This window comes from Fusarium oxysporum, chromosome III, assembly GCF_013085055.1.
Source record: "Fusarium oxysporum Fo47 chromosome III, complete sequence".
Lineage (NCBI taxonomy): Eukaryota > Fungi > Ascomycota > Sordariomycetes > Hypocreales > Nectriaceae > Fusarium > Fusarium oxysporum.
The window spans coordinates 3,134,846-3,156,020 of record NC_072842.1 but is presented as its reverse complement, the minus strand read 5'-3'; the positions used below and the strand labels follow the sequence as shown (position 1 = coordinate 3,156,020).

General features: G+C 48.9%; 7 protein-coding genes across 7 annotated transcripts; 3 read left to right on the top strand and 4 right to left on the bottom strand.

Annotated features, from left to right (window-relative positions):
• Positions 1 to 1,427: 1,427 nt before the first annotated feature.
• Positions 1,428 to 3,124, top strand: FOBCDRAFT_317220 (uncharacterized protein; the record flags this gene model as incomplete). The annotated part of the gene is made up of 2 exons (XM_031176896.3): positions 1,428 to 2,623; positions 2,676 to 3,124. The coding sequence occupies exons 1-2, from the start codon at positions 1,594 to 1,596 to the stop codon at positions 3,122 to 3,124; spliced, it is 1,479 nt and encodes a 492-aa protein (XP_031048029.2). The 5' UTR covers positions 1,428 to 1,593.
• Positions 3,125 to 3,616: 492 nt separating this feature from the next.
• FOBCDRAFT_178987 (adenylate kinase-domain-containing protein) lies at positions 3,617 to 4,713 on the top strand. The gene is made up of 2 exons (XM_031176895.3): positions 3,617 to 3,739; positions 3,797 to 4,713. Exon 2 carries the CDS (start codon positions 3,811 to 3,813, stop codon positions 4,474 to 4,476), a length of 666 nt encoding a protein of 221 aa, XP_031048028.1. The 5' UTR covers positions 3,617 to 3,739; positions 3,797 to 3,810; the 3' UTR covers positions 4,477 to 4,713.
• Positions 4,714 to 4,860: 147 nt separating this feature from the next.
• On the bottom strand, positions 4,861 to 6,246 carry FOBCDRAFT_24096 (uncharacterized protein). Its single transcript, XM_031176893.3, has 3 exons — positions 6,138 to 6,246; positions 5,947 to 6,080; positions 4,861 to 5,891 (listed from the first exon to the last, which is right to left on the bottom strand). Exons 2-3 carry the CDS (start codon positions 6,047 to 6,049, stop codon positions 4,867 to 4,869), a joined length of 1,128 nt encoding a protein of 375 aa, XP_031048026.2. The 5' UTR covers positions 6,050 to 6,080; positions 6,138 to 6,246; the 3' UTR covers positions 4,861 to 4,866.
• Positions 6,247 to 6,769: 523 nt separating this feature from the next.
• FOBCDRAFT_24089 (uncharacterized protein) lies at positions 6,770 to 7,407 on the top strand. Its single transcript, XM_059610330.1, has 2 exons — positions 6,770 to 7,116; positions 7,269 to 7,407. The coding sequence occupies exons 1-2, from the start codon at positions 6,900 to 6,902 to the stop codon at positions 7,316 to 7,318; spliced, it is 267 nt and encodes an 88-aa protein (XP_059466963.1). The 5' UTR covers positions 6,770 to 6,899; the 3' UTR covers positions 7,319 to 7,407.
• A 1-nt stretch (position 7,408) lies between these two features.
• FOBCDRAFT_24085 (uncharacterized protein) lies at positions 7,409 to 9,430 on the bottom strand. Its single transcript, XM_031176891.3, has 2 exons — positions 8,658 to 9,430; positions 7,409 to 8,509 (listed from the first exon to the last, which is right to left on the bottom strand). Exons 1-2 carry the CDS (start codon positions 9,221 to 9,223, stop codon positions 7,720 to 7,722), a joined length of 1,356 nt encoding a protein of 451 aa, XP_031048024.1. The 5' UTR covers positions 9,224 to 9,430; the 3' UTR covers positions 7,409 to 7,719.
• An 841-nt stretch (positions 9,431 to 10,271) lies between these two features.
• Positions 10,272 to 12,621, bottom strand: FOBCDRAFT_271259 (kinase-like domain-containing protein; the record flags this gene model as incomplete). Its single annotated transcript, XM_059611455.1, has 5 exons — positions 10,272 to 10,714; positions 10,765 to 11,134; positions 11,200 to 11,792; positions 11,848 to 12,418; positions 12,580 to 12,621. The coding sequence occupies 5 exons, from the start codon at positions 12,619 to 12,621 to the stop codon at positions 10,272 to 10,274; spliced, it is 2,019 nt and encodes a 672-aa protein (XP_059464471.1).
• Positions 12,622 to 14,257: 1,636 nt separating this feature from the next.
• Positions 14,258 to 18,031, bottom strand: FOBCDRAFT_24059 (uncharacterized protein). The gene is made up of 6 exons (XM_059610317.1): positions 17,919 to 18,031; positions 17,684 to 17,817; positions 17,242 to 17,625; positions 17,126 to 17,192; positions 15,736 to 17,074; positions 14,258 to 15,684 (listed from the first exon to the last, which is right to left on the bottom strand). Exons 1-6 carry the CDS (start codon positions 17,980 to 17,982, stop codon positions 14,376 to 14,378), a joined length of 3,297 nt encoding a protein of 1,098 aa, XP_059464470.1. The 5' UTR covers positions 17,983 to 18,031; the 3' UTR covers positions 14,258 to 14,375.
• Between the last annotated feature and the right edge of the window lie 3,144 nt (positions 18,032 to 21,175).

The following is a 21,175-nucleotide window of genomic DNA, read 5'->3' as shown; positions in this document are numbered from 1 at the left end:
GAAGCCAAGCCCCTAATGCTGCCCTGACAGTGGGAAAGATAGGGCGGGCCGCGGCTGTCGGCACTTAGATAATTTATCCAATGGGGAGGCTTGAAGCCATATGGATAGTCCCGACGACCTGGGATTAATCTCCATTCCAGGACATTTGCTTAGTCCGGATTGGCTGGTCGTTTACAACGCATCGAGACACGCGTTCCCAACCGTAAGTCTTCGTATCTATTAATATCATTTGCTGGTCTCGTCAATCTGTATGAAACAGTGATCGCGGCGCCTCTGCCTTCGAGAAGTATCCTACACAAGCAATCGTCAACCTTGTATTATTCCCGTTGACACCAAGCGGAAATTGCAACGGAGTTCTTACAGTGATCATCCTCGTAATGCTTTGGTCAGTGCTTTCGCTCTTTGCTTTTTGTGGAATAAGACTGCAAGGGGAGATTTCCACCCATGTTCGTTGACTACAGCCATGTGACAAGTTTCCCCTTTGAGGCAGAGACTAATAGTGACTACAAGGAATCGTAATAAACTACTATCACATTGAATGCGGTGTGTTCCTTATGGGGGGAGATCCTATACAGGGCAACAATACATTCAGCATGAAAGCATGATCTCTTTGAAGTGAAGGTTGAGGTCAGTCTCTCTCATGATTGACAGCAGCTTCATATCCATACAGAGGTTGTGGAATTTTCCAAAGAACCGCGCTTGATCCTGCTAACAGTAAAAGATCGAGCGATCAACAGTGAAGCCTTCAAGATTTTGGGTTATGGAACACATACAAAGACATATCAATATTGTGACCAGGCTTGGATTATCAGCTCTAAAGCTAACTCACGTTCATTTGCATCTCTTTCCCAATACATGTGTATCATTGCTAATTGGTACCAGCGGACAAAAACATCGAAACGAACGCCCCTGACTACCTAGGTAGGTACTGATCCAGAGGAGCGTAGACACAGGTCAATCTCTGGTCAATGAAAATCAAGGACAACCTCAGCAGATACAGCGACTTGGAAAGAAATAAGGAGATTTTACAGTGTATTGACAATTTATCCTCGACATGATAAACCTTAAAGGCTAAACGTTGAGATCTTCGATTGTGCTATAAAGAGGAATACCAATGATGAATTAAATAGGAAGGTTTTTCAACAAAATCGTTTACAAACTTTATTTTTTCTACGTTGATTAGTATAAAACCATTTGGAACTCAAGAGAACCAGGGACCATAGAACGCAATTCCCTTGACTTACTCCCAAGAACAGCCTCAGGTGCACCGCCCATTGACATACATATCAATCACAGGCTTTTGTATTGTTTTTCATTGTTGCCTGATTTTTACTATTGTAAATCAAAAGGGCCTATTGATAGCCTATTGTTAAACTGGACGGCAACGCCCTGCCAGTGTCAGCTCGGCACGCGATTGTTCTCCTCCTCTTCTCTCCATCACTGCCAGCCCCAGGCCGCATAAAAACTCATAGCTTTCTCCTCGACTCCTCACCGTTTCATTTACGTCCTCGCATTTCTCCTCTGCGAAACCAGATATCTTTAATTCCCTTGCTTCCTCCTCTTTCACTTCCCATCACATCGCATCAAAAAGCCATGGAGTTCACGACTCCTGAGAGACGAGAGCGTCCCTCGCGAGCTGCGGCCCCCAAGAGTTTCAAGGATCCTGAAAGTGATTCTGACGAGCCAATCGTCCCACGCTTCTGCTCCATGTCTTCCACGGGATCTCGAGTCATTCAGGTCAAAGATGAGACTGCGCACTCTAGCTCTGATCCTGCGATCAAGACTTCTCCTCTAGCCACCATAAACCAGTCCACTGTACTTAAGAAACGATCATCCTCCGACGAAGAAGCCAATTCTCCCAACAAAAAGGTGCGGAAGATTGTTCTTAAGACCAACAAGTCTGCGACCGCCAGTAACAATGCTGCCACTCCTCAGCCAGCCCCGCCAGCTCTCTCGCACATTGAGGTTTCTCCCTCGGGCAACCTGTCTGAAATTCAGAGCCTCCATGAAGGTCTGACCTTTCTTCAGGAACGGATTTCAGCTACTCTGCACACGACTAGATTCGCAGTTGAGCTTGACGCGGCCAAGAAGAAAATCACTTCCCTTGAACGCCAACTCCTCGAGGTTAGCTCACCGGACGACAGCACCTCCAAGCTCAAACAATGTGAAAAGAAACTCGCCATGTCCTTGGATAGAAATGGGAGACTGCTTGACGACAACGTCGAACTCACCAGAAGGTTCAAGGAGACACGGGCTTATGCCGATGAGCTGAGAGTGGAAATGGCTGCCATGCTTGCTGAAAAGGACCCCAACTTTAATGATGCGTTTAAGGTGACCGACGACGAAGTCGAACGTATCTGGGGGGGTATCAGATACCAGATCTTTGCTTTCGTCGCTCAGGTTCTCACAGTAAAACCTTACCGAAAGGCGGCCCCTCGGGAAGCAGAACACAGCGTGGTGGAAGCGCTCAAAAAGGAGCAAAAGAAAGACATCCACCTGGCTGATTTCTATTTTGAGCAGTACATCTGGAAGTGCCTCGTCCGTTACATTTTCCAAGGCGAAGCAGCCATCTTCGGTGGCCCTGCAGGCAGAGTTTTCCAGTTGTTCTGCTTGGACATCTCTAGTATGACCTCCCATCTATCTATCTCTTACTTTATTGTACTAACAAAGCATAGAGATCGATTGCGAGAGCATGCCAGAACTGAGTCGTGTCAAAGCTCACACAGCCAACCTTTTGAACGAGCAGTTTGATCAAGACAACAACAGAGAGGTTGAAGGCATCGTCCAAAAGTTGAAGAATGACCTAGCCATCTTCATGGGCTCTGACGAGGAGGACAAGGCGGAAGAGAAGCTTGGAAACATTGTCAGCAAAGCGGTCAAGCTGAACAGCTATTTCCTCAAGTCGAGGGCGTTCTTTGTGACAGACTGGGACACCGACGACGAGAGCGATAACTTTGACGACCTCATTGTTCGCTACAAGAGTGGTAAACAGGGCGGAGAGCCAGTCGTTGGGGTTCAGATCTCGCCCAGACTCAGCAAGATTGGCAATGCCGATGGCGAATTCTTCAAATCGGCCAACGCCATGGTGATTTACAAACCCATGGTCACGCTGAACTATGAATAATGGGTGCAGGCCTATATTCGAGAATATCATGTCATTGCCGGGTGGGATGAGGTCGTTGCCAGGCTACTTATGAAGATGTCAGTAAGAAGTTTGGAGCAAGTGTAGTTCTAGGTCAGTGTTCAGGATTCCAGGAGCATGTCCAGCATATGATCTGGAGTGAACTGTATGTATCAATAGTCGATGACAGGGGATCATCACTTGCAGCTGATCAAGATTGTGTCCATGAGCTGTGAGATTCTCGCTCCAGTCGAATGGTGGAGGCAATGCAATCAAGTATTAGAATCAGCTCATGAAGGAATAATTTGGTCAAAACACTTATATTTTTCTATCAAGATGATCGCTGATGTTACATTGTGGTTGATCTGATAAGAGCTGATCTGAGGTTGAGCTTGTAAAGTGGGCTGTAGCAACATCATGGATGCCTCAGGCCCTCCACGTGCTGGACACCGCTCAATCCAAGGGTCTAGTCCACTCCTCCTTGTCTTGGCAGCATCAACACGATCGATCTTCTATCGAGCAAAAGATCAGGCTCCTCTTCCTTGTATTTCCCTCCCCTCAAGTCCCTTTTATTTATACCTAGATGATCCCGTATTGACAAAGGTACCCAATCAAAAGGTAAACCCCCCTCTTCCATGATGAAACTCCTCAGCTAACCTCAACCTCCAACTACAGCTCTATATCTCATCATGCCTGCTATCGAACAAGATGCGCCCGCGACCATCGCGCCCCAAAAGTCAACTCCGACTTTCGACCCCAAGGATGTGACTGTCATCTTCGTTCTCGGCGGTCCTGGCGCTGGTAAGGGCACTCAGTGCTCCAAGCTTGTCTCGGACCACGGCTTCTGCCACCTCTCAGCTGGTGATCTTTTGCGTGCCGAGCAGGAAAGACCCGGTTCACAATACGGAGATCTCATCAAGGACTACATTCGAAACGGTCTCATTGTTCCCATGGAGGTGACTATTGCTCTCCTCGAGAACGCCATGGCCGCCGACCTTAAGGCAAAGGCTTCGCAAAAGGGGCGCTTCCTCATTGACGGCTTCCCCCGTAAGATGGACCAGGCCGTCAAGTTTGAAGAGACTGTTTGCCCCGCCAAGCTTGTCCTTTTCTTCGACTGCCCGGAGGACGTCATGGAGTCTCGTCTTCTCGAGCGTGGCAAGACCAGCGGCCGTGACGATGACAACGCCGAGAGTATCCGCAAGCGATTCCGTACCTTCATCGAGACCAGCATGCCTGTCGTCAACCGTTTTGAGGAGGTTGGCAAGGTTCTCAAGCTCGATGCTACCCCTCCTCCTGACGAGGTCTATGCCAACACTGAAAAGGCCCTTGCTGAAAGGTTGGGCCCTGACTTTTAGCGATAAAGCGGTATAAATTGGAATTGCATATACTTGGGAGGGGCTGTCCTGGAGTCGGGCTGTATAGAAATAAAATTCACTAATCCATGTTGCTAAGCCTATAAACGATGAAGACTTTACGTCTCGGATGATAATAGAACACTCTTGAATACCTATGTAGGGTCCAGTCGACATGTAGTTTATCTTGAATGCCAGTCACTGGTGTAATCCAAACGGACACGATAAATACACCTTCAACTTGATGTATTTTTTTGGGCTGCCACACGAAAACTACTCTGTTACTATTGACTAATCGCTAAAAGGGTATATCTAACTACATTACCAAAGTCCAAAGCTCGCATTATCATTATAACCATAACTTTGCCATGTCTAACCTGACACTTGACACAATCAGTTGTCATCATACATCTTCATCAAACCAGCCTTGATATTCGTCATCTGACTCCTGTGCATTCGTTCGCGGTTCTCGAGTGCAGTAATACGCTCTTGCATGGTAGCAATGTTGTCATCTTTGGTCTTGAGGCTTGACCGCGCAGAGTCACGGCCTAGAACGATGCCCTTAGTGCGACGTGCTGCAGTTTCCAGAATCCTCTGCACAGATGACAAAACGCTTTTGTCAATGTTTTGGCCTCTCAAAAGATTCATGACTTCGTCTGTCACATCGTAGCTCGTCTCCGGAGGGCTACTTGCAGGAGGCTCTTGCATTCTGCATGGAGTCTTTGAAGGTGTTGTGTTGGCTGACAGAGTAGTAGATGACATGGAGGGGGTATACTCAAAGGATACTTGCTTCTGTCTCTTGGATTCGCTGGTGGGAAACAGTGTGCGCGATACAGAAGGTGTTGGTATCCCCGAGATCGCATCGGTAGAGCGAGTGGTAGTTGGTGTAGTGAAACGGCTCTGGGCGGCCTTCTCGGCGCTCTTTTCCGCAATCGCAGCCATTTGCCGCTCTTCATCCGAGGCAATATCACTGAACTCATCTTCATCTTCCTCGAAGACGTCGCGCCGTCTCTTGGACGGCCCACGACTGGGTGTCTCGACAGCTGCAGTAGGCGGAGACGGCAGCTTTGAATGGTCGGCAATTTGGGTTCGGTTTCTTACCGATTTGGGCATTGGGGTATCGGCTTCTGAATCCTCGCCGGATTCTGTGCTGCTAGCAGAATCATCGTCGCTCTGACGCCGGCTCGGAGTCACTTGGTACCCATAAGACACAAGTGATTGCTGTGTCATGGGTGGAGGTTCAGATTTGGAGGATTCGCTACCTCTTCGGGAAGCCCTCAACCCAGACTCGCGTACCTTGGCCTCATCCCTCCAGAGGAAGAAATTACAATCGTCGCACTTCCAGAAAAGCTTGCCGTTGTTCGGCCCAGACTTCTTAACCTCACGGAGTGTGGCTTTCTGGCGGGGTTCACAGTTACCTTCAGAGATGTCAGAGTTCCGATCAATTATTAGGTGGACAGAGTTACCACTTACACCACCAGTGTCCATCGCTGTAACGGCCCTTGGGCATGCGTTTCTTCTGCGATCGCGGCGTCTGAGGGTCTCTTCGACTCTTCGGCCTTGGTGTTGACACCATGATGAAGGTGTAGTTGGCGTAGCAACTAGAGCTGTAGACAGGGCGAAATGAGACGAGTCGACTACCACAACGATGATTAAACGCTTACATTTCGTTTCCTCTTCAAGAATCAAATGATGTCAATGAGAATATGCCGGCGCCAAAGCGGGAGCTACCGTTGAAGTATGTGTAGTCTGTACCTGATGAGCTCATGCGGGGTGCAAATGCAAGCGCTTGACATTTAAGACAAAGCTGAGGTCAATCATATTGTGTGAGGCTGGTTTAGTAGGCGGGCGGCAGCTGAACCAACCACCAACCACCTCGTTTCATAGTAGCCAGGTAAGGATTCTGTTCGTTCTCAGCAATCTAATAAATCTCTATAGTCTTTGTTCAGGCTCATTTCAAATGAGTACAAATCAAAAAGCATAAAGGACACTAAGCCTTTTGAATGAACCACAACGGGATATTTGACTGGGTTGGCCCCTTGTTCGAACAGTCGTGACACTGACAGACCAGCCTAGTCACGATTGGTGAATACCATATGGGATCAACTGTTGATTCTCAATGATAAACTCGTAACAACGGATTGAATATTATATTCTGCCTTTATCTGCTAATAAGAGTACTAACCTACCTATTCTGTTTCCTCCTGTACCTCATAAGGTTTCAGGAGCAAGGTCACGTGATCACTCATGTCTAATCCTCGCCTGATTTTGCCATACGATCTTATGCCTCACTCAACATGGTCCCACCTGAACTCATCACTACAGGCTTCAGTTAATCGATTGCTTTGCCCATCTGACTCTCAACGGAATATACCTAGACTATAATTACACAGCAGTCTGAAGAAGCCAAGTTTTGGTCACATTCAATGGCTTCTCGCATGTCCTTCCAGTCCGGGCGCTTCGTCGCTTCGGCCTCAAGACTTAGTCCTTTCACATCCTCCTCTCTGGCTTCTCGAAGCAGTCGTTTCTATTCTTCACAACCACCAAAGCCCCGTCGCAATGACGAGGTCAAGTTTTGGCCTTTCGTGGTCGTCATTTTGGTGGGAACAGGAGGCTATGTTGCCCTTGTCAATCGACGTAATGGTAAGCTAGGCTTCTATGCCAATTCTTTACTCTCGAGGGATTGTGAAATGAAAATGCCATTCCTGCCATGAAAGGTTTATGTACTTAAATTTGCGCTGCCTTGTTATGCTGTTCACATATTGACTGTGAAGATGTCACTAACTGTTTTATAGGACGGATACACAACCCAGATCCTCACAAAAAGTTCACATCATCATTCTAATGTCTCCGTTCTGTTGGTTCAAAAAGGTCACTGCAGTCAATAAAACATGTACAATATAATAACAAACTGCCCCTTACACACCTCCTTCACAAGACTCGCTTTGTGTTTAACATGCATTCAATTTTTGTTCTATTGTGAAGAAGAGTGCCATGACACCATCTTCGCCTCAATGCTGGGAAGGTAGAAGACCAATATGCTCATGAAACCGGCTACGCCATTCGCATTAGCAACCCTTCGTTCGCTGGATTCTCTCTCTCATATGCCCAACGATGTATTAACACAAAGCAGGTATAACAATGTCCCCCATTCCCAGAAAAAAGCCCCCTCGTTTTTCTTCCCCACGACTGCTCTAGTCTCGTTTTTAGTCATGTCCTGGCATATCCTTCTTTATTCTGCCTCGTCTAGTCGTCATCTTCTGTCCTCTCCCGGGGCTCCCTGGGTTCGCGAGGTTCACGGGGCTCTCGAGGTTCGCGAGGCTCCCGGTTTTGGTTCTGTCGGCGTCTACCGCCATCTTGGTTGCCGCTAACGCCGGCGTTGGCGACCTTGCGCTCCAACTCTTGAATCTCGCGCTCCTTCTGAGCCTTGGCGTTGGCCTGCTCCTGGCGCAAAACACCCAGAACGTTCTGCAGGGTTGTCCTCCAGTGGTCAACCCGGTTAGCCAGCTCCTGGTACTGCTTCTGGCCAAAGACGCGGTATGTGACCTTGTGAACAAGGAATTTCTGGCGTTGCTGGGAAAGCTTGCCCTCAACAAGTCCGGCACGGATCACGTCAATAGCCCACATCTCGATCTCGTTCTCGGGAATCTGGAGAGCCTTGGTGATCTTGGAGTACTCGATCTCGCGGCTAGGGGTGGAGGCGGCCAAGCTGGAGAAAGTTAGGAGGCGCATCTTGCGGTGAAGTTTCTCGTGGTCGAGCTTCTCCTTCTCAACCCAACCCTGGTGCTCGTCGTTGAAGTCGTTGTAATCCTCCAGGTCCTGCTCAGCAAAGATATCGAGGAGTTGCGAGTAGACGGGGTGTGAGTCGCTGAGGGCCTGGACGCTTGGAATCCCCCGCAGGTCTTGGAACAGGAAGTGGTTATTGGAAGTGAGTGCCTTCTTGACGGCACGAAGAGATAGTCGCTGGGCCTCCTCGGAGGAGATGGCATCGCCGTCGAATGTTCGGAGAGCCTTGACGACGTACTCGTAGGCTTGTCTGTCACATGTTTAGCAGGTTGTTCAGCAGATGAACCATACAGGTGCGATCATCAGTGTCTGCAGATATCCCCAGGAATGGTTCCAGCCTGATTCCGAGTCGCCAACAGAAACACTCGCGCACACCGCACAAATGGGGAACAACTTACTGCTCCTCGCCAGCCTCAATGGCAACCTCAGCGACCTCCTCATAAATCTTTCGCTGGAAATCGGCATCGGTGCCCCAGGTAGCAAGCCACTCGGGCAGCTTATCGAGATATGTGCGCAGACTCTCAAACATGCCGTGAGCTCTCAGGAACTTAAGAATCTCCATGAAGACGCGGGCGCGGACGGGGTCGGCGGGGTCGAGCAGGTTAAAGACAGTGGTCAAGGCGTTGAGTGACAGGCCGGCGCCGTGGACGGGAGAGTTGAGGAGAGGCTTGGCAAAAGTGGTGCACAGAGTGGGCAAGAACTTCTTGGGGTCGGAGGACATCAGGACGAGATGGGTCATAAGGTTGGAAGCGGCGGTATACTCCTTCTCGGGGACAGTGTTAAGGGCTCCAGAGGCCGAGACCAGTTTGGAAATGACCTCCTCTTGAGAAGGAGGCTTCTCCTGGCTCAGAAGTTGCTTGGCGTCCTCAGCCTTAAGGTAGTCGGCCATCTCGGCAGCGAGGTCCTCGAAGGATCCATCGACAAAGACCAGAGTGGGCTGGCCGGCAGTCTTGGTTTCGGCCATGTTTGCTGCCTTTGACTCCCTCGCGGGAATGGTAGTTCGATGTAGAGATTTCGGTCGCGGTGATCGTCGAGTAACTCGTTCCGGCTTGGGCGGTGCGGACGAGTATAAGGCAACAGGAAAAGAAGCGAACTCCGGGGACGCGCGGGGGGACGATCTCGAGGCGTTTGTAAGGTCGACAAGCGGATAAATGTGAAGTTTCTCGTCCCAGACGAATAGCCCTCTCTGGTGGGGCCTTCAGAACCCCGCCAGATAGGTTTTCTCCAACCTGGTGTATGTGTGGGCGCTAAGCGATAAGTCACGTGGAGATAACAAAGAGCTTCGTATAAGTTGAATATGGTTGAATGGTGCATCTATCTCAGCTCTCGACAGTTTTGTCTTGAATAAGCCTCCTTGGCTATCGTCAATTCAAACTATTGAAAGGTTTCTATACTCTTCTAAGTATATTTTTAGTTGCCACATATTCGGCATGATGATGTATTGTCATCTGAACCTCTAAATGTGTTTCTAGTTTGTTGCTTTCCATGAGGAATAAGAAAGGAATAAGAGAGAAAATTGAAAATAGTTTGTACCAGGAAAAGTCTCTCCCTTCTCAGGCCTTGATTATGCTGCCACAGTAGATACCTTTGATCAGTCTCGGGCTTTTGCTGCGAGAGCAGGAAAGTCGTGCTATCATGTCTCCCGGTTGGCCATGTATTAAGTCGGGTGTGTAACACTTCACAATATACAAGTACTGCTCAAAACTCTTTCAGCAGGCAATGAAAAACAATCAAGACTTTTCGTACGCTTTCAAGTTACTATTGGCTGATGAGCAGCCCTTCTCAACAGATCCATCCCCTTTCCTCCCTGATTCAATATGTATGCAAGCGAAGAAACAAACCAGAAACAACTTATCCAATAGAAGACACCGGTGATCCCATGTACCGTCTCTATAGAAGATACTCCTTCCAACAACCAATATCGAAAATCAACTCAATGAGAGTAACACCAGAACAAAGCCAAATACTCCCTGATCCCGCATACTCAACTCTAACATTCCAAACCCACTGATTTATCGCTTGGCCTTGTTGGCTTTGATCTTCTCGCCATTATCACCTATTGGGTAAATGCTCGAATCATCGTCCGCGAATAATTCTTGGTCGCCCTTACCTCCCATCTCAATGAATTCGTCTGGTGCCCGTTGAGCGGCGGGGTCAGACTCCTTTGCAATATTGGTAACGCGACCTTTGTTCTTTGAGAACACCTTCACGGGGTTCTTGTCCTTGCCAACTTCAAGCTGAGCAGTGACCTGCACAGTGTTGAGAGAGGCCAGCAAAGTTCGTTCACGAGCAGGGGCTCTTCGGTTGACCTCGAGGCCTGCAATGCCTCCGACGAGACCACCAGTGCTGTCATTTACACCGGGGCTACTCTGTGTGAGCCACGGGTGTTGCAGGCACTGGTCAATCGTGAATCTCTTCTCGGGATCAACAATCAACATAGAGTCGATGAGGTCAACTGTGCAATGTTAGCAACTGTATAATGGCCTCGGTATTCTATTCACTTACGGGCTGGGTCTCCTACGGAGTCCCAATAAGGGGAAGGGTAGTCGAAACGACCACTCTTGATCTGCTGGGAGAGTGTGAAGGGGAAGTCGCGCGAGTAGAGCTCATCGGAGAAAGGTGGGAAACCACACAAGCAAATGTAAAGCACAACTCCCAAAGACCAGACATCGACGGCCTTTGTGTACTTGCGCTGCTTGGAGTCTGCGAGAATCTCAGGCGCAACATAGCTGGGCGTTCCACATAGTGTAGTTGTGAAAGATTCTTCTCCAATAATTTTGGCCAGGCCAAAGTCAGCAAGCTTTACATGCAGATTCTTATCAACCAGCAGGATATTCTCAGGCTTGATATCTCGGTGCACAATGTTACGTTCATGCTGAACAGGCACGGTTAGCCCTTGAGCGTCCTTATAGAACATAGAAGGGGAAAGTCATGACTTACCAAGTACTTGATACCCTGGAAGAGCTGCACAAACAACTTCCTTGACTCATCTTCGCTGAGCTTCTGCTTCATCACGATGTAGTTGAAAAGTTCTCCCTCTGGTGCCAACTCGAGCACCAAATACACGCGATCACGCTCGTTGAAAGTGTCCTTTAGGCAAAGAACGTTTGGGTGACTAACCCCCATCAATACACCGATTTCCTGCTGCAAGCCCTCCGTCTTTGAGCGATCCTCCACGCCAGGGTGCTTTGTGAAAATCTTGACTGCGAAGCGCTGGCCAGTGGCCTTCTCGACGCATAGATAAACCTCGGCAAAATGACCCTTTCCAAGCTTCTCTAAAAGAGTGTACTGTTGCAGAAAAGCGCTTGTCTGTCGACTCTGGGGGTAGCGGAAGACAAAACGCGCCTTGCCGTGGACAGCAATCTCATCTTGCTCCTCAAGTTCGCGGCGCTGATTTCGGCCCACGATGGCTTCGTTGACGTACGTCCCGTTGCTCGACAGATCCTCAACAATTGCGACAGTATCGTTACCTTTGTTTTCGGTGAAAATAAGGCAATGCCGGTTCGACACAATACCGTCGTTGACAACAATGTCTGTTGGTAAGTTAGTTAGTGTCATCAACTGACGCCAGATCATTCTAAAACTAACCACACTCGGGGTGGCGTCCAATTAGATAACCACCAGAAGAGACGCCCTTTTCCTTCTTCTTCTTCTCAAAGGCCTCTTCGTCTTTCATCGCAGCGGACTTGCCGTTCTCGTTGGTATGATGTTTATTATCCTGCTTGGCGGAATCGGCCACTGTGTCTGGTAGGGGGCATGCGCTTCGTTTCTTCAGGACGATCGGCTTGTCGCCATACTTCGGATCAAGCGGAACGAGGTATCCCCAGACACCTTCGCGAATTTCGTCTTCGATGTCGTCGGAGATGGCAGGGTGGCGATCAACGAACTGGCTGAGTGGTTGAGTGTCTTGAGGTGGTGACGATAGCGCTTGGCCTTGAGAGTATGTGTCTTCAGTCTTCTTGGGGGTTATCTCGTGTTGCTTCTGTCCCGGGGGAGTCGCGGTAGGCTCCTTGTTGAGCTCGTTGGAGTCATCGGTAAGATGTGTGAGAGGTGATGGCAGATGTTGCTTGTTGACAATTGGGGTCTTGTCTGGATCAGCCTCGAGGCGCTCAGCTCGTCGAGGTTTCTTGGTCTCAGTCTCATCATCTGGCAACGAGCCCTGCGAAGCCAAGCAAGTTAGTAATGATAGGCGATCGATGGCGCGACACGGGATGGAACGACAGGCGCAAAAAGAGCTGCGAAAACGCCAACATTTTGCCCACCAACAAAATAGAACGTGAGTCTTTTTCAGAAAGGCCAAAGAGAAGGGAATGGACTAACGCGCGGGCGCTTCAATTGGCTCTTCTCGGGTTGCGGAGCCATGGCGATGGCCAAGAAGGGTGAGTATTTGTACGTGAAGCCAAGGAGGAACCGGGTGAAATGGTTCACGATGAGGTGGTACAAGCCGTCGACCAAGAATAAAGTATGCTAGCCAGTGGGGGGCTATGGATGAACAACGATGCCTTGAATGAAGGGTAAGGATAAGCAAAAGATTATGGACAGGAGGAAGTTGGAAGCGAACAAGGGCGTGAATTGAGCCTGGACCAAGAAAAGGTTATGGTGGTACTCTCTTGACGGGGAGATGGTGGAGGGAGCCTAGAGCTAAGGTAAGCTAAGGTACCTGAGTGCGACAACTGCCTAGAAGTGGTACATTAGCACCTCTTGATTCGATCCGATCCAAGCCACTTCTAGCAGCCCCCGAGTACCCGAGATGCAAGATGCGATAAGTCGAGTCCAGTTCAGTTGAGTCACAGTCGAGTCGAGTCTCAAGAGGGTTTCAATCAGAACTGGGCTTCAAATATATGCCAGTAAGTTGTAGGTTGTTTTATCTGGTCGGAGTCGTTCAAACATGAAGTGCTCACTTGGTCCACGCAGGCGAGAGAGTCACGCTTGTGGCCATATTCGCCTCGTGAAATTGTCCATGACAGCATCGGTCGCCTTGTCTCTCACCTGTAAATGGGTGGGTCCCAAACGCCAAAAATCCACTGAAGAATGGATCTCTGCTTGACGTTCCAGTGGAGCAAAGCCTCCTCTAGGTCTCTACTAACTCAGTAAAACTACCGCTAGAACTGCTGCAATATGCCTTGCGGGTGGGTCTGAAGCCTTCATCCGATTCCTCCAAGCCGTCAGTGGAGATGACATAAACGGGTTCGAGGTATGCACATATACCAAGATCGAGATATCAGCCCATGCTTAACCTTCAGATGATCCAACACTGTATCTTCCTCAAGTCAATAAACTATGCACGCACATTTACGCCCATCCACCCACTATCAACCCCATGGCCCAGTCTTATTACTTCACATCGTCATCCGCCGGTTTCAAGTCACGTTGTCTGTCAGGATGAGACATTTGCCTGCCCACACGACGCCTGTTCCTAGCCTCGTCCGTCACGAGCGTCATAAGGAGCCACCATGTTCTAGCCTGCTCGACAATGGCTTTTAAATAGTACTGCTCTCGATAGATTATTCTGCAAGTTAAGATAATAGACGTAGCAACAGAGGGGGCTTGGGGACCGTCCAGTCGGGTCTCTACTGCAGACTTGCATGTACAGGTCACGGGCATTTTCAGCACCAAATCTTGGCTTCAACTCGACATTACCATTATTCAATATCATCAAGCCTATCTCTTTCCACAAAGTAAGCAAAGCTAAGGTAAGCAACAGCAACAGCAACGACAACCTGTCAATACCCAATGACCTAGCATGCCCGCAGTGGTGCTCTACACGTTCAATGTGCCACTCTCTCCTTTCTACCGTCAATCCAAAATAGTATATACTTGTGTCTTTCTCCTCTCTCATATTCTTTCCTAAGTGCCCCAGTCTCCAGAATGGCTTTCCCATTCGTATGGCATGGACAAAGCCATTAGCAAACGTAAACGCCAGAAAACTCCTTTGTGCTGTCCTTGTCTTCTGTCAAAATACCTACCATCCTTCATTACCAAATACAGTTTGTCGTCCGTTAAATTAGCCCATTGCAGGGGCGAAATCGTTTCCCGATCAGTTTGTGTGTCCGGGGGAGATTGTTCAAGAAGCAACAGGAACTTAAGCCTGCCAGTGGTTCCTACTGTCCCGGTTCCTATCTCTCAGGGATGGGAGATCTGGCCAACCTGCCCCCTGTGCTGACTCGCTTCTGTAGCCTGGCTTCTTTCTCTCGCTGAAGCCTCTCGGCTGGGCTCATGTTACTAGGTAATGAGGGCACTGCATCCATCGACCCTTCGATGACCGTACGGCCACGCTTCTGCTCGACATAGATTTGGGCGAAGCGGCCCAGGGGAAACGCTGGCATAGTTGCAGGAATCTCGGCTCCATTCTGAACCAATAGCTCGGCCACAGGGAACGGCACAGCTTTTGCTTCCGCATCGGTTACCGTGTGTGGAGTTCCCGGTGAGGGAGCTGCTGGATCTGCAGCGGCCAGGGCGAGCCATACAGCATGTGTGCCCCTCATTTTGTCAACTGTGTTGGGATTTGCCTTCAGCGCCAACGCATAGAGTACTTGCTGTATCTCATTCTTCTTAATGGCTGCCAAGAGTGTCTCCTCTGCTGTCCCGTATCGTGACAGCGTGGGCGAAATGGGTTCGACGAACAAACGATCTACATACTTTGATGTGATGAACCGGAGTCGCTGTTCTCGGCTTGCCTGTGCCGTTGGCTTCAGCGACTGGTCAAGCTTCGCCTCCCAAATCATGTTCGATACCCGATTCCCGATTAGCAGTAGAAGCTCGACAATATCAATGGTGAAGGACTTGATGTCCAGCGTCAAAGACCGCACCTTGCTAATATGGGTTCCGAGTGATCGGTGAATGCCACTACACTCGATGCAAAGAATAATGCCCAGATTGATCGATACCCACTCAACCTTGGATCCTGAACCGCAATCGGCGCACCACAAGTTGCCTTGATCGTTGTCTCGGACCATCTGGAGCACCCTGTCTGGGTTCTCGTCATACCCAGAGCTGGAGGTTCTGACTGCGCTTGGTCGCGCACCAACGGTTATCCTTCGACTCGGTATTCCAGTATTGGCGGTGCTATGATGATTTCCGTGGCTCAGCGATTGTGTCTTTCCTGTGAGCACAGAGCCAATATCTCTTCTTAGGGAAGAATCGCCATTTGATGAAGTTGGCTTCCCTTGATAGCTGCGTCCTTCCATGGCGCTCTGTAAAGCATTGTTTATAGCTGTGATCCAACTATTCATGTCCTCTTCAGAGGTCGCCTGGTACACTCGTTTGAAACTAGGGGTAATGACTTCGAAGCAGAATCGCCGCTCCGCATTACGGGCTTCTCGAACAGATGCCATACGAAGATCGATAGGGTCAATGTGGAGATCAAGTTTCTGCTTCCAGTTACTGTACTCTGACAGCTTTCCCTGGTCCAGAACGATCCAGAATCTATAAATTATGTTAGAAAAGGCTTGTCATACCCCAGATCAGGAGACTTACTTGTGCCAGCCCTGTTTGTTCAAATTACGAGGGTCAACATGTCCTCCCGGTCTATTGAGAGCCCACAGAAGGCCTTCCTTCCGGTGAGTGACGGCAGATGGCATGTTATCTCGCTCCTCAAGATCCCGAATACCCTTGAACTTGGAAGCAGCTGCAGGACTTCCAACACCTGTCTGACCAAGACTACCTGGAGATCTGGATAACTCCACACCTGATGGAACATTCACTGATCCGGCATTGAGCTGAGACCCGGTGCTATCAGCACGGCCCAAATCTGAATCCGAGGTATTGCCTGTATTGCCGTTGGTGGCGGAGCCGACGGGCGTATTGCTTGCAGTGCTATTTTGTTCGGGTTCCTTGTACGGTGTGTTGCTCTTTTCAAGAAGGCGTCTCTTTTCCTCACGCTCTCTTCGCTGATACTGATATTCCTTGTCGGCCTCTTGAACTTCGTTGGACAAAGCTTCCAATTGGGGTAGAAGAACCTCAATCTTCTTCGCAGTAGCCATAAAACCTCGTGTCTGAGCATCAGCGAACCTTGTCAGGTGAGACAGAACCTCCTGTTCCTTGCGGCCGCCGTGGAGGTCCTGCATGAAACTAGAGTAGTCAAATCGTTTAAGCTCAAAGTTTCGTCGCTTGTTTTGGTATTTGGAATCGGCTTCCGCAAGCTTCTTCGCCTTGACCGAATCCTGACGCTGTCCCAAATAACGCGATACGTATGCATAATAATCCTTGCTTTCCTCCTCGAAGTCTCGCTTCTTCGACTCGGCTTGTTTGATGTCCACTTGGTATAATTTGGTTACGGGTTCAATAATGATCTTCTGTAGGTTATAAGTGTTTTGTCGCTCATACGATAAGATTTCCCTGGCAATCTTATCAAAGTAATGTGTCAAAGCAGGTTGAACGGCGTTGGCATTGGTTGCTGCAGCTTCTCGCAAAGCATCCACGAACGCGGTGAAAGCATCGTTGGCTTCAATCTGACAAGAATGCGCATGTTCTGCTTTCTTCAGAACCTTCTTCATCTGTGTCCTCATGTTGCCTGTCTTTTGCTCAAGGGCTTTGAGGGTAGCCCGAAAGACGGGACCGTCATCGCTGACCATGGATTCCTCGTTCGGCTTGGGACAAGCTACGTCAACTTTGACAGTCTCTTTGGCCTGTGGGAAGCCTGGTGTAAGGGGCATTTCAGCTGTAGGAATAAGAGGCGAAACAGGCTCATCTATGATATCAGGAGCGGTGATACGAGAGTCGACTGATTGGGACGAGGCAACGCGAATCTTAGGCGGAGATGCCAGGAGGAAAGGGGGCGATGGTGAATTTGGATGGCTCAAAGACGCGGGTGTGCCTGAAAAAGCATGAGCAGATGAGGGATAAAGAGCATCTCGAGGGTTAGTACCTGCAACGAAGTAGGAGAAACTAGCTAGCGTGTGCAGTCGGTGAGCTCGAGGGTCATACTCGACAAACTGGTGGTGGTTAGCACGCTTGCATAACGCGAAAGGAGTGGCACAGTACGCTGCACGAGTTCCTCCAGCCGCCACCCTTATCCTCAGTAGGCTTCGGGGGCTTCCATTTCCATGTCCATTCGAACGATACCGACGGGCTTCCTCCTGTAGTATAATCGCCGACCAATGCTACGTTGGCATTTCTATGTAGATTTGGGTCGGCATGAAACTCTCGGGTCACCAAGTTCTCGACTTCTTTCAGATTCGAGGCGTAGACGTAGGTAAGGCCCGATATACTGGTATCAATTGGAGCGGATGCTGGTTCAGAGGAAGTGGCTGGTTGCGCAAGCTGCGCCTGGCGCATAACGAATGTGAAGGAAAATATGAGCTCGTCATCGTTGCTGAGCTTGACTAAGAAGTTCGGTGGTGCTGTTGGATTTGAAATATCAGGATCCTGTGGTTAGGTCAGTCATCGACGCCGCAAAGAAAGGTCGCAAACCGTCGCAACATACCTGGACGAACTCTACAGGAGATGTGTCGCCGAGAGGTCTCTGGGCAGAAACTCTAGTAGCAGGAAAGGCATTGGGAACGATGTTTACAGAAGTGCGCTTCCGTGGGTTTGTGACGACTAAAGAGGATATGCTCACTGCAAAACAGAGTCGGTCAGTTAGAGTAACAAGCCACAACCTCGGCGCAGGCCTCCAGCAAGATCCAAGGGCAAGGCGGGGAAAGGGTAGGACAACGTACATCTATTCTGGTCTCTCAAGTAGAGAGCAGGCCCCTCCTCGGGCTTGCTGCTGACGATGCCCATCGTCAAGTAGGTCTGAAGGGCAGCGATGGTCAAGATACGAGGAACGATTACAGTTTCGGCTGGGACCAGTAACTGGAGCTGTCGGGATCTTTAAAGACGGACTGGAGCGACGAACGAACGAACGCACACTGGGGGGGGCGCACAACGACAGGCGACACTGTGACACCGTGACAGCGAGCTGCTGCAGCCAACAGGCAGAATAGCGCCGGTACGAAAAGTGGTAGCGCGGGGCTCAGGGCGGGACAGGGGAGGCCGTCATCTGGCGCTGAGCCAACCGGAGTGGCCCACTCGCACCTCGATTAGGTGTAGAGCCAGTATCAGACTCGTGTGGCTATTTGCGACTGCTCGTCAATCGGCCGCCAGGAGTCAAGGTCAGATAACTAACATAGTTAATAAGTAGGTAGGTAGGGAAGTATATAACTACTATTGACTGTCGAGTATCCCGTATATAATGAATGCGCCAACGTCGAAGGGGGCGTACGAATGTGGTGAAGCTGTGGGCGCGGGTCAAGTTAGGCAGTTGTGAACTCGACTATCATCAAGAAGCAAGAAGATAAAAAGAGCTGTTGCCTGTCGTAGTCGTAATGCTATCAACGACAGAGTGGACAAAAACGACAATGTTGAACGTTGTTGAATATTCGCGATCAAGGAGCCAAAGATGAATGGCCATCTCTGGAAGGGTAGGAAAGAGGAAAAGCGGCACGTTAGAGACTTATCTCAAGTAAAAATAAAGCCCAGCGAGGTACATAGGGGTTGCCAGCAGGTTCGAAGCGGCTAGAGCAGCAAAATTGAAGTCAATAGGTGTCTAGGTACTAAGGTAGGTAGGTATCCAAGGATTATTAGGAAAGGGGATTTTCAGTTCTTCTTTTCTCGTCGGCTAGGATCTTGAGCTGAGGAGTCTCCTCACCTAATCAAGACACCTTGCCTACCCTACATAATATACGGATACATATCCTACCTATAATAATGTCTTGTGAAGTAATTTGCGGCTTGTTGATGATAGATACAGTGCATTCATTAGCTCTGCGGTCTCAATGTTAATGCATGCAAGACACAAAGTAAAGACTGATTCAACCGTAATGCTGCTACATACTGGCCACCTACCTGCCAGGTAGTCGCATTTACTGTGTACCAGGCAGCATTTCCTGATTCACTGTATTGTTCCACTTAGGTACTAGATTTTGTCTTTGTGGTTGATATGATCACATAATGCAGGATATCAGGCATTCGGTGACTAGATACATAACTCTTGCTTTAGCTTGCTGGACTTTTTTGCTATCTCTATGAGCTAACTAGTACCCAACCTATGGAGTCTATAACTCGAACCAAGACCAAGCACCATCAAGTGCCAGGCAAGGTACCCGCAGACACTTCAAAACCGGGGGATGCAGTTACATGCGTCAATTTGAAACACAACGGCGCTGTTGGTGGGCGCTTGGGCTCAGGCTGAATTCAAAAGCGTGATAGGGTACATTTTGCCGTTGTTGAACGATACTGGACGATCATTGATACTCTGATGTTTCTTCAGTTAACATGGCTGTATCTAATCATCTGCTCATGAGAAGTTCTCCCTGCACAAGCAAGTCATCGTCTCTTAAGACTTACCATATCTCAGACCTACCTTACTATACAGTACAGTACTCATCCACTCTAAGAACTTTGTCTGACCCTGGCTCATTTTCGGATACTCTAGACAAGGAACTCTTGCTGCTGATCCCTTCAGGCATCTCCTGCCAGGGTCCTTGTCCTTAGGTGGCTCTTCTACAGCGGGGTTTGGGTCCTTGACCATCGAACCCCTACATACAGTAGGTCGATGGCCAATTGCCTGGTGCATGCTCGTCATCCTTCATGAGTCAGGTGGTGATAACCAACAGCCGCACATTGAGAGATAGTGATACTGACTGATCTAGTGCTTCTTTCACATGACAAGTGTGCAGATAGGTCCTGTCCATAATAAGGGCACGGATAGCACAACTCGGACACACACTATGAACGAGGTGCAAAACGCAACACAAGATTACGATCTCCGCAACCTCGTGAGCCACCTCAACCAAAATGGGATATATTCAAGACACGAGAATCTTACACATGATCGCACCCCAAAGCTTCCAAGTACTTAGTTGATGCCTGCTATGTGGGTACCGAGCCCTCGGTTCATGTTGTTAGATAGTGGCTCAGCTCTTCGTCAACGCTCTGCAGACATGTATGATAACTGTGTATGATATGAGACTCAAGTTATGCTAATACCTGGGGTAGACAGATAGCAGTCAGAGTCGAGGATGGTCAATTCGAAGAATTGATGAACCACGACAACAGTTAGGTAGTAAATGTCCAGGGCACACTACTCAGTGTGAGTACACCAAACATCGACTAACTTGGGTACAATCAAGTGCCCAAAATCCGATAACGCCCCATGTTTTCTCTTTACTTTCGTACAAGAATTACCTACTTGGTAGGTACTATATCTAGAATAAAATATCTATAAAAGTATTAAATTATTGAAGAGCCCATATAAGATGCTAGATCGACTCTGTCTATTATCTATTATAACAACTTTTTTTATATAATGTTGTGTAGGTAAAGTGCTATTATTCTGAAACAAATCATGATCAATGCTGTGATACAGGTGTGAATTGTGAAGATGTCAAGCAAAAGAAACAAAGATGGGAATATGAAAGGAAGACTTATGATTATCTAAAGGCATTCAGGTATTGATTGCATCCAATTCCTGGGCGACCACTTGTGGGCGTGGAGAATTTCGTGTGCAGATATGTATCCCGCCTTCGTGCTCAGGTTATTATAAGAAAATACATAAAGAAATCCATGAACTGCAGAATGCCATGATGGAATTGAATTCCAGGCGATTATACATAAGCGCCCAAACACGCCGTTGTTTCCATTGGATAGGATCAAACTAGCGCTCCTCAGGGTCCTATGGCGATGCCATTAGCGGATTAGCGGTTCAAGGACCTGTCCCGGCCAGGTTCCTCAGCCCATGGGCTGAATGGATGACGTCTCGCCCCATTCCTTGGGCTGGACCTTGTAGTTTTGGGTCCCATTTTAGGCTTTGTGTCAACAGTGAGCGACCGTAGATTAGAGGGGACGGGAGGCTAATGCCATTGGATTGGATGATGCAGGCTCTCCAATGCTTCCTTTATGCTACAACCAAGGGCCATCACACTCTCCCAGCTAA

What these genes read in the sequence shown, in the direction of transcription:
- FOBCDRAFT_24096 (XM_031176893.3), bottom strand. Translation starts at nt 6,049, where the DNA reads ATGGTGTCAACACCAAGGCCGAAGAGTCGAAGAGACCCTCAGACGCCG. An exon ending in CAGCGATGGACACTGGTGGT is followed by an intron (nt 5,892 to 5,946) that starts GTAAGTGGTAAC and finishes ACATCTCTGAAG; the next exon opens with GTAACTGTGAACCCCGCCAG.
- FOBCDRAFT_178987 (XM_031176895.3), top strand. Translation starts at nt 3,811, where the DNA reads ATGCCTGCTATCGAACAAGATGCGCCCGCGACCATCGCGCCCCAAAAG.
- FOBCDRAFT_24085 (XM_031176891.3), bottom strand. Translation starts at nt 9,223, where the DNA reads ATGGCCGAAACCAAGACTGCCGGCCAGCCCACTCTGGTCTTTGTCGAT. An exon ending in ATTGAGGCTGGCGAGGAGCA is followed by an intron (nt 8,510 to 8,657) that starts GTAAGTTGTTCC and finishes AACATGTGACAG; the next exon opens with ACAAGCCTACGAGTACGTCG.
- FOBCDRAFT_24059 (XM_059610317.1), bottom strand. Translation starts at nt 17,982, where the DNA reads ATGGGCATCGTCAGCAGCAAGCCCGAGGAGGGGCCTGCTCTCTACTTG. An exon ending in CTCCTGTAGAGTTCGTCCAG is followed by an intron (nt 17,626 to 17,683) that starts GTATGTTGCGAC and finishes ACCTAACCACAG; the next exon opens with GATCCTGATATTTCAAATCC. An exon ending in AACAAACAGGGCTGGCACAA is followed by an intron (nt 15,685 to 15,735) that starts GTAAGTCTCCTG and finishes CATAATTTATAG; the next exon opens with ATTCTGGATCGTTCTGGACC.
- FOBCDRAFT_24089 (XM_059610330.1), top strand. Translation starts at nt 6,900, where the DNA reads ATGGCTTCTCGCATGTCCTTCCAGTCCGGGCGCTTCGTCGCTTCGGCC. An exon ending in CCTTGTCAATCGACGTAATG is followed by an intron (nt 7,117 to 7,268) that starts GTAAGCTAGGCT and finishes ACTGTTTTATAG; the next exon opens with GACGGATACACAACCCAGAT.